At 28.2% G+C, this 9930-nt stretch overlaps 2 protein-coding genes and 1 long non-coding RNA gene across 3 annotated transcripts; 1 reads left to right on the top strand and 2 right to left on the bottom strand.

Moving 5' to 3' along the window:
- Positions 1 to 495: 495 nt before the first annotated feature.
- On the bottom strand, positions 496 to 1576 carry LOC127064563 (uncharacterized). The gene is made up of 4 exons (XR_007781736.1): positions 1283 to 1576; positions 977 to 1208; positions 796 to 911; positions 496 to 722 (listed from the first exon to the last, which is right to left on the bottom strand). It is a non-coding gene; the product is annotated as an uncharacterized LOC127064563 (long non-coding RNA).
- Positions 1577 to 5312: 3736 nt separating this feature from the next.
- LOC127064560 (histone H2A-like) lies at positions 5313 to 5797 on the bottom strand. Its single transcript, XM_050995769.1, has one exon. The coding sequence runs from the start codon at positions 5729 to 5731 to the stop codon at positions 5357 to 5359; it is 375 nt and encodes a 124-aa protein (XP_050851726.1). The 5' UTR covers positions 5732 to 5797; the 3' UTR covers positions 5313 to 5356.
- A 191-nt stretch (positions 5798 to 5988) lies between these two features.
- On the top strand, positions 5989 to 7101 carry LOC127064551 (histone H1-like). Its single transcript, XM_050995760.1, has one exon. The coding sequence runs from the start codon at positions 6168 to 6170 to the stop codon at positions 6924 to 6926; it is 759 nt and encodes a 252-aa protein (XP_050851717.1). The 5' UTR covers positions 5989 to 6167; the 3' UTR covers positions 6927 to 7101.
- The last annotated feature ends 2829 nt before the right edge of the window (positions 7102 to 9930 follow it).

The raw sequence follows: 9930 nt of genomic DNA, 5'->3' as shown, positions 1-9930 counted from the left end.
CCATATATGTATCTCTAGAACGCATCAAAAATGTATTATGCAAACACTCAAGAAAAAACAGAATAGATAGTCCTAAATCGATGTTCGATAAATTACCGACTCGATCTAATTTTTTGTGCTTCATATAATCGACATCTTTCTTTTTTAAGATTTAAACTTTTAACTGTGTATATATGTCTATATGCAGGTATCTTTTAAAAATGTGTATCTACATTGTACAGCAAGAATTAAGAAATTACAAATATACTCGTGTAAAACATAGAAGGTATGATGTTATTGAATGATATAAATTGAATTAAATTATAAAGAATTAACAATTGGCTTTTTAAAAGATTAATAACTTCATTAATATTATTGACGAAACATTAACCGATTAATTGTGTTTGATGAGTATACTCATCATACAATAAAAGAAATTATCTTTTATTCTTTAGATGAAAAAAATATTCGATAATTTTAAATATTTAAAAATATTTTGAGACAATGAAATCAAAAAAAGTGAAAAAAATAGAAAGTTTACTCAAAAAATGACTGCATACATTATGAACAAAAAAATATTAACAAAGAAAGTAACAGAATAAGTGCAGATGAGTGATACTAGTGCCAATTTTTGACACAGAACAGAATAAATCATGTCTGCGAAATCTTTTCTAAGTAGATCTTCTCACGGAATGGAATAGATTATCCTATATGCTCCCTTGTAAGTCACAACGCTGCATGATCTACAAATAATATACAATATGAAAATTGTATTATACATGATAATACAAGTTAATATTCTGAAGCACTTCATACTCATATTTCATTTTATATGAAACAGTCACAATGATTTGAATGGAAAATCCAGCCGATGGCCCACACAGCTATTGACACGTTTATCCATTAATTTGAGAAACCGTTAACCCATTATTCTGTGAATACATTAATACATTATTTTGTGAATATATTAATATCTATTCTAGGAATATGTTAATACCTTATTCTTATGAATCTTATGAATCCATTGTTTTATGAATATATTAATACATTATTTTGTGGATCTGTTAATCGATTATTCTGTACATCCGTTAATTCAATATATGTACCTTATATTATTCTGTCAATATATTAATTCATTATCCTTAGAATATGTTAATACCTTATTTTATTAATTCATTAATTCATTATTCTATCAATCCATTAATCCATTATTTTATGATTTTGGATCACTAATAAACAATAACCATATTGATAATCATAAAAGTTTACTTGTTAAATTCACCAACAAGTATAATATTCATACCATTACATATAGTATAAAACTTTCATTCCTTTCCTCCAAATGCAATTAGTAGCTGTTCCGTATATATCGTATTTAATAATATCGGTTTTCAAATGCATTATATTATTTGTATGTTCCTTCTTTTTTTTGTTCTACGCACCAAACATCTTGATAAATTAAATGGTACTCGCATGATTATTTCATCTGCAATTGTCATCTACCACGTGTATACACTACAGTTTACTGCATTCAATAACATAAGTTTAATTTTATTATTTGTTTTTTCTTCAGGCTGCGGTTTTTCTTGAAACTGTTTCTTCCTTTTACTCATTTCTATAAAATATATTATCAGTCGGTAATACCATAACTACTTTATCAGCTGGGGTAAATAAACTTACAGATACGACTCATAGGTGGTACGCATAAAACTTCAGCATCTAGATATTTTATCATTACCACCATATAAATTAATACTCTAGTTTTAATATGTTCACCATAATTAGGTTCTTTTAAAAGCCGATAGTATAGCAAACTGGTAATTATAGCCTAGTTCTAATGAACCCTGACGTCATTTTTTCCTTCATGTTTCTCATGTCCAAATATATCGAAACTTTTCAAAAATATAAATTTATAGGATTACAACAAAAACGTTTTATGAAATATTTTGTAAATTTTTAGAGTATCAGTTGTTAAAATTATCAAAAGTAAATAAATTTTGCATTATATTGTCTTTGGATAAGTACAAATTTATTCATTCAATATTTTATGAATGCTAAGGAAATTCACCAATCAGAGTCGACTATTCCTGTCTATCTTTCGAAATGAAACAAAGTGTTGAAAAACATGGTAAGACCTAACATTTTTACAGTTTATGTCTTATAAATCAATCACATATCTTCTCGCATTTAAATTCGATATTTAAAATTTTACGAATGCACGTCGCATTCGTAAGTCAGTAGAGCACTAATAGTCAGTACAGATTTTGAGGTTATATACTCATATATTGCGATTGAAATTATCGAAAGCATTATTTCTTGTCTTTTAATATATAATGTAAAAACAAAGATGCAACAAATAGAACTTGACACTTAAGAACTATGTTTTCGCGCAATTTTTTTAATGATGACCGTGATTGGTCAAAGCTCATAGTTTACCTCAGTCATATGTATGGTATATGCATACGTGAATCTTTAGTTCCCTAAATTTAAAGTTGGTCACACATACTTTTCGTAACAATAATCGTACCCATAATATGGAATCTCTAACAACGTTCCATAACACAATATCGTCATGACAATGTTATCACGACAAATTTGATTTCATTCCGTAAATTATTTGAATTGTTCAAAATATTTAAAAAATATTTTGTAAAGTTTAAGAATAAATATATCAATTGTTATGGAATGAATAAATTTTTCATTATATAATCTTTGGTTGGGTACAAATGTATTGTATATTTGCATATACATTAAATATTTTATTACACATCGATATGATCGGAATAATAAAGAAACAAATTAACTAACTCAAAATTTAATCTTGTGATTCTTCAGAGTTCGTATAATATATATTATCGTACGTATAAATGATCGATTTTACAATTTTATTTTTACAATAAGAATAAGATTTCAATTCAATATTGATGTACATAAATTACTTGTAATGTATACCTTCATATGCTTCGTTTATCGCGCTGAAACCTCGCAATCTGATTGGCTCTCTGTAAATACTGTATATATTGAATGTAATATATGGCGGTTAAATCGAGCAATGCGATTGGTCGAAATTTTACTGTATTATTGTGAAAAACATGGATGACCAGATAACTTGTGGCTCTATTTTATAACTTGCTTGCAGTGTTATGTATGCATACAATTTGAATGGAAAATGCAAATATGTTTCTAAAACGATAAGTTTGAACATAAATGTATAATATTCGTAATTAGGAACGTATATACTTTCTATTGTACTGATTCACATTTAGCAATATCGGAGAATAAATATACTTTCTAAAAATATTAATTTAAAAAAAGAAAAGAAAAAGACGAAAAAAAATATTATATGACATAGATTGATTGAAAAGATATTGTATCATATTTAATATTATATTAATTGATATTGTATATTAATCATTTTTTTTATACGAATATTGTTCAGTATTATACGAATATATTCTGCAAATGGATAATTCATATAAAAAAAATGCAAATATTGAGCAAAGGACGTTATTAATAAAATACATGAATAAGAATTCGATATTATTAAAAAGAAAGTTAACATTTTCGTTTAAATTAAAAGATTCTGTTTGTGGAATGAAATAACTAAATTTTTAAATGATGCAAATGGCGCGAAAAAAGATTGGAATTTTATTAAATCAAATTAAGTAAGTTCATATAACATTAAATAAATAGCCACAAACATAATTTGTATGTTTTTTTACTGTTAGAGAATCATGTGTGTGTATGTATATATATCCGTTTATTTTTCTTCTTCGTTATATTTTTTCAATTGTCATCATCCGAACGTGTGATATAAACCATTCCTTGCATCGTACACGAAAAATAGCATACACGTTACCCTTGAGACTGTCAAGAATTTTATTCTACAAATTTTTCATTACAATCATTCGTGATTTTTTTCATACCCAACTATTTCATGAATTTGCATTAATCTTGCTAAAGATTGTTAAAAACCTTTGTGAAGAATAATATAAATTTATCTAAATACAGTATAAAACTTTCAAAAACCTGTTTTCATGCAAGGATAAATTGCGATAGGTCGTGAAACGGAAAGAAAAAAGAAAAATGTATTTTTTTTGTTTCCTAGGAATATTTTTTTCTCAGTTCAGTTCTTGGGCCTTAGTCAACCTGCAATTGAAGAGTTTAAGTCCCCAAAATCTGCACTTAATAATGATTGGATGAATTCTGAAGAATGATATGAATTGTTTAGGTGCAGGATTAAACTTTAATGCAAGGTTATACAAAGAGTAATTTCCTAATACTTTAATGAACGAATAAATTAATACGATTAAAATTCTATAGATTATGGAAACTATATATAAATTAATGTATTAATGTAACTTGTTATTGATTTTATTTTGTATACTGTATATGTATAGAATGAGAGCTGTAAGATATATTGTTATTTGTTAAAAATGATTCCTTTTTTGAATTTTTAGGAATTTGTTCTTGTCTTTGGAGAAGTTTGATATATTTTAGATTTCAGATTTATATAGGGCATATTAACAGAAAAGTCCTTACGCAAGCTTTGTAGAGATGTAATTTAAATGGAATTTTTAGAGAGCTACTTCTGTTAATTGAAGAAAATATTTGGATTTTGATTACGGCTTGATATTTATTGATTTTTAATGTAATATATCTCTAAGTATATGTTCTGATAATCTAGATACTTATATATTATATTTGAAGCGATCATGAACTATGTCTTGTGTACAGAGATGTTTGGGTAGTTAGTTATTATCTTTTTTGTTAATTAGACTGTTTTAGTTTTTAATTTTCTATATTTAGTTTGTGTTCAAAGCTCCAGATATTTTTTATCTATTAAATTTTTATTTATGTTTTGGATGATATCAAAATCTTATGAGAAGTAAGACATTATCTGCATATAAGACCGTTAGTTTTAAAACACCTAAGAAAATTGTTTATAAATATGTCGAATAAAATATAATCTGAATAAAATCTTAATATACCTTAACAAAGTTTGATATTACTTTGGATATAACCCTACTTAACTAGCCGTAATTACAAAGTTTTTATTGTTAAATAGACCATGTGTTGGGAAATTTTAACATTTGTGTGCTAAACGAATCAGATATTTAAACAGACTATCTTTAACTCAATATACTAAATTTTAGATAAAGAGTTTAATACTATCAATTTTATCAAGAAATATTCAGAATTCTGCAAAAAAAAATGGAAATAATTTATATAAATAAAAAATAAAATTTATATATTATTTAGAAAATATACTTATTTATATAAAATTATTGATAATATAATTGAAACGAGGCAATTCCTTAAGAAAAAATCAATTTGGCGGTCCTGAAAAGGACCAATTTTCTCTATAGATTTTTAATTATGTCTTTTTTTCTGTCTTCTTTGGGAGCAGTACAGCCTGTATGTTTGGCAAGACACCACCCTGAGCAATAGTCACACCAGACAAGAGTTTATTCAATTCTTCGTCATTTCGAATCGCTAATTGCAAATGTCTTGGAATAATTCTTGTCTTTTTGTTATCACGAGCAGCATTTCCGGCCAACTCGAGAACTTCAGCAGCTAGATATTCCATTACTGCCGCCAAATAAACTGGCGCTCCAGCTCCAACACGTTCGGCATAATTACCTTTTCTTAAAAGACGATGAATACGGCCAACTGGAAATTGTAATCCAGCTCTATTTGATCGTGACTTTGCTTTCCCCTTCACTTTACTACCTTTCCCACGTCCAGACATATCGAAAGCTCTTTAAAAGAACAAAAATATAAATCTACAAAATCGGAACAAAAAGAGACGCTTCTAGCTCCGTTTCAGGAATGACGCTCAACAGCGTTATGCGTATTTATATGATTCTTCGTCCTGAGAAACGGACCAATAGAATTGCTCGAAAGATTCTTTGGCTACTGCAGCACTCCTATTGGTGGAGGGGCGAGCGACGATGCGCTATATAATGGGAGACAGATTTTCGCCCGACTATTACCCACAAAGTTATTCGTGAGAGCGGATCTAAAGCTTGTGACTTCTACTTACGGAATATAATACGAAGAGAAAAAATTCTCCTTTATATACAATCGGAGCATTATCTATCGTACTTCGTCGGACTATCCTTGGCTATATATCTTCATTGAATTTCTTTTTTGATTTGACTTACAAGATTTACATTGAAGATACAATGGAAGATACGGTAAATAATAGTGCAAATAATACGGTTGAAAATAACGCTGAGAATGTGAAGCCTACTCCGAAAAAGGATGCGAAAACGAAAGCACAACGACCGAAATCGTCGCATCCTCCAACCTCTAAAATGGTTACTGCTGCCATTAAAGAGTTAAAGGATCGTAAGGGCTCGTCGTTGCAGGCTATTAAAAAATATATCGTTGCTACTTATAAAGTTGACGGTGAAAAAGTTGCACCGTTTATAAAACGATATTTAAAGACGGCAGTTTCGTCGGGATCTGTTGTTCAAACTAAAGGAAAAGGTGCATCAGGATCCTTCAAACTTTCAACCGAAACCGTCAAGCCAAAACCTCAAAGATCTCCTAAAAAGAAAAAAGCTACGGATAAATCTGTGGAGAAAAAGAATGTTGTAGCAAATAAACCGGCCAATAATAATAAGAAAGCTAAATCACCGAAGAAGGTTGCCGAGACTGCAAAGAAATCTGCAGATGAAAAGAAAGTTAAAGTAGCGTCTCCTAAATCTGGTAGTACTAAAGCCGGTGTTAAGACTGTTGCTAAAGCTGCTGTTAAAACTGCTGCTGCTGCTAATGCCGCAGCCGCTGCTGCTGCAGCTGAAAAGAAAACTACGAAAAAGACAGCGGCACAAGCCAAAACTATATCAAAAACAAAGAAAACTGCAAAAGCACCAGCCGCTAAAACTAAAACTCCAAAACCCAAAAAAGCTACGACCAACAAAGCTACTGCTAAAAAATAATTTTACAAATATAAATACACACAAATGGCCCTTTTCAGGGCCACAAATATTTTTTTTTAAATAAGGACAATCTCGATTATATCACTTGTTTTTATGAAAGTTTTATTTCATAAATTTCTCCTTCGTTTCTACCTCGTACCTTCGTTAATAACGCAATCATGTTGTTTGATTTACAATTTTCTAAAAATACGGATACAATAATTCCTAGAAATATTATACATCGTTCATACGTGAAATATTTAAAATTATATTATATCGAAAATATAATCTGAAATAGTAATCGAATATTTTTGTGTTAGATTGATACGTAACGTTAACGGAACATGATAAATTTCGGTATAAATTAAAATCTGTTAAGTTAAATTTAGTTTATTTTTCTTGATTTTATTTTAGCTTCGATCGAATATAATGAAACTTTCATTTATACATAACTAAGATTAATAAACAAAAAAAGATTATCAAACACTTAAACGTAAAAAATTATACAAATTTCTTATTATTGTCCGCACAAGTTTCCCCTTTCCTTTCCTAATCAATGTTCTAGTATAGATTTTGTGAGGGCTGCGCTACGCTATAACACATACACTCCGACATGCTCTTTCGCTAATCCCCTTCCTTTCTTTCACCTTTCCCTACCTGGCAATTCACAAATTTCCTTGTGAAAATGTATCCTAAATATATCCATAAAAATAAGAAAATTAAACAGCAAAATTGAACAAAAATTCCTATTAATCTTTAAAATGACTAAAATGACCTTAAAATGAATCTAAAAAATGTAGTCGAACTCGATACGAATCCTCGGAATTTTTTGATACTTATTCTGTAAAAAATTATTCATTCATAGGAAAAATTTTTTCATTATACGATAGTTGAAACTAACAAGCTACAGTTCCATTTTAAGTTTATCATTATTTTCTAAACAACTTTCAAATCGATTATCGTGATTGATATAATTTATTCAGATTTTCTTCCGGTGCAATCGATATTAAAAAAAAAAAAAGAAAAAAAGAATTGTTAATAGAAAAATATATCCATTGTCAATAGCGATAAAAAATTAATCAACGACTAAAAAATTAAAGTTCGATAGTTTTTTTTATAACTTGCTCAATTAATACAGAGATTTCTTAGAAAACTTCAGAAGCATACGTTTCAGATATGGCATTAATAATAAAATGACGATACCAAATACAAATGCAAATCTGAACTTTAATAGAATTTCTTTTTTTTTTTTCAATTTTCATTGTTTATTCTCGATCCTTGCGTCCACTCGTACTTTTCAAATAATTTTACTTATGATATATCTCTGATCGGCGCGCAAAATAATGTAAGACAAATTTTTATCAACGGGATTAGGATTTGGTTGAAATAGAATAAGGATATACGATCAAGACAGAATATATTCTACATTGCTGTTTTTTTTTAAGTACAAATAATAATACGAGTCAGTTTCACTTCTTTCTCATTCTTTTACTTATACCTGAATATATCCTGCGTCCTTGCCCTTTCTTTATGGTTCTAATATTATAATACAAGCAAAATTTCACTTTTTTCCCGCTCTTTTACTTCTACCTGAATATATCCTTAGTCGTTGTCCTTTGTTTATAGTTCTAATATTATAATACAAACAAAATTTCACTTTTTTCCCGCTCTTTTACTTCTACCTGAATATATCCTGCGTCCTTGTCCTTTCTTTATGGTTCTAATATTATAATACAAGCAAAATTTCACTTTTTTCCCGCTCTTTTACTTCTACCTGAATATATCCTTAGTCGTTGTCCTTTGTTTATAGTTCTAATGTTATAATACAAGCAAAATTTCACTTTTTTCCCGCTCTTTTACTTCTACCTGAATATATCCTTAGTCGTTGTCCTTTGTTTATGGTTCTAATATTATAATCAAGCAAAATTTCACTTTCCCGCTCTTTTACTTTTACCTGAATATATTCTACGTTGCTGTCCTTTGTTTACGATTACAATAATATTATACAAGTAAATTTCACTTCTTTCCCGCTCTTTTACTTTTACCTGAATATATTCTACGTTGCTGTCCTTTGTTTACAGTTACAATAATATTATACAAATAAATTTCACTTCTTTCCCGCTCTTTTACTTTTACCTAAATATATCCTACGTTACTGTTCTTTGTTTATGGTTACAATAATATTATACAAGTAAATTTCACTTTCCCGCTCTTTTACTTTTACCTGAATATATCTTTGTGTTGTTATCCTTTTTTTTACGATTATAATAGTATTATACAAGTAAATTTCACTTTCCCGCTCTTTTACTTATCTGAATATATTTTGCGTTGTCCTTTACTTATGGTTCTAATATCATCATACAAATCAATTTCATTTCTTTCCCGTTCTTTTACTTATCTGAATTTGCTCTACTGTCTTTTGCTTATGGTTCTATTAATATTATACGAATGAATTTCAATTTTTCTTGATTTTTTTACTTATTTGAAATACTACTCGATCAAATAAATATAAATGAAACTGAAAATTTTTTGTTGGATTGATATATTCATTTCCTGAAAAAAAAAAATCCTATATTATTAAATGAACAATATTTATATGGTTTCGTATTTATTAATTTTATCTTGAAAATAAATTCAAGAATTTTAATGAGATGGAAACAAATTTACAGTTTCCGGATAAGCGAGAAAATAATTTAGCTAGCTTTCGACTTTGGGAAAATTCGTTTAAGACAGTGATTCTCAACCTGGCGTATATGTTTGATTTTAAGAGTATTAAAAAGATACGAAAAAAAATGAATAATGCAGGATACAACCATTTTTCTAATATTAAGAAATATAATTTAGAGAAATTTGCTAACAAGTTATACGAAAGTCTACAATGTTTGAGAACCACTGATTTAGAAGATTAAATAAATGAATAAAATATACATGATATTTTAATTTTTTTACACTGTAGTTTTTACACTGTAGGTACAGCGAACATTGATTATTATTTTGTCAACATAAAACCGATAACAAAATAATT

This window comes from Vespula vulgaris, chromosome 6, assembly GCF_905475345.1.
Source record: "Vespula vulgaris chromosome 6, iyVesVulg1.1, whole genome shotgun sequence".
NCBI lineage: Eukaryota > Metazoa > Arthropoda > Insecta > Hymenoptera > Vespidae > Vespula > Vespula vulgaris.
This window is presented reverse-complemented; position numbering and strand designations above follow the sequence as displayed.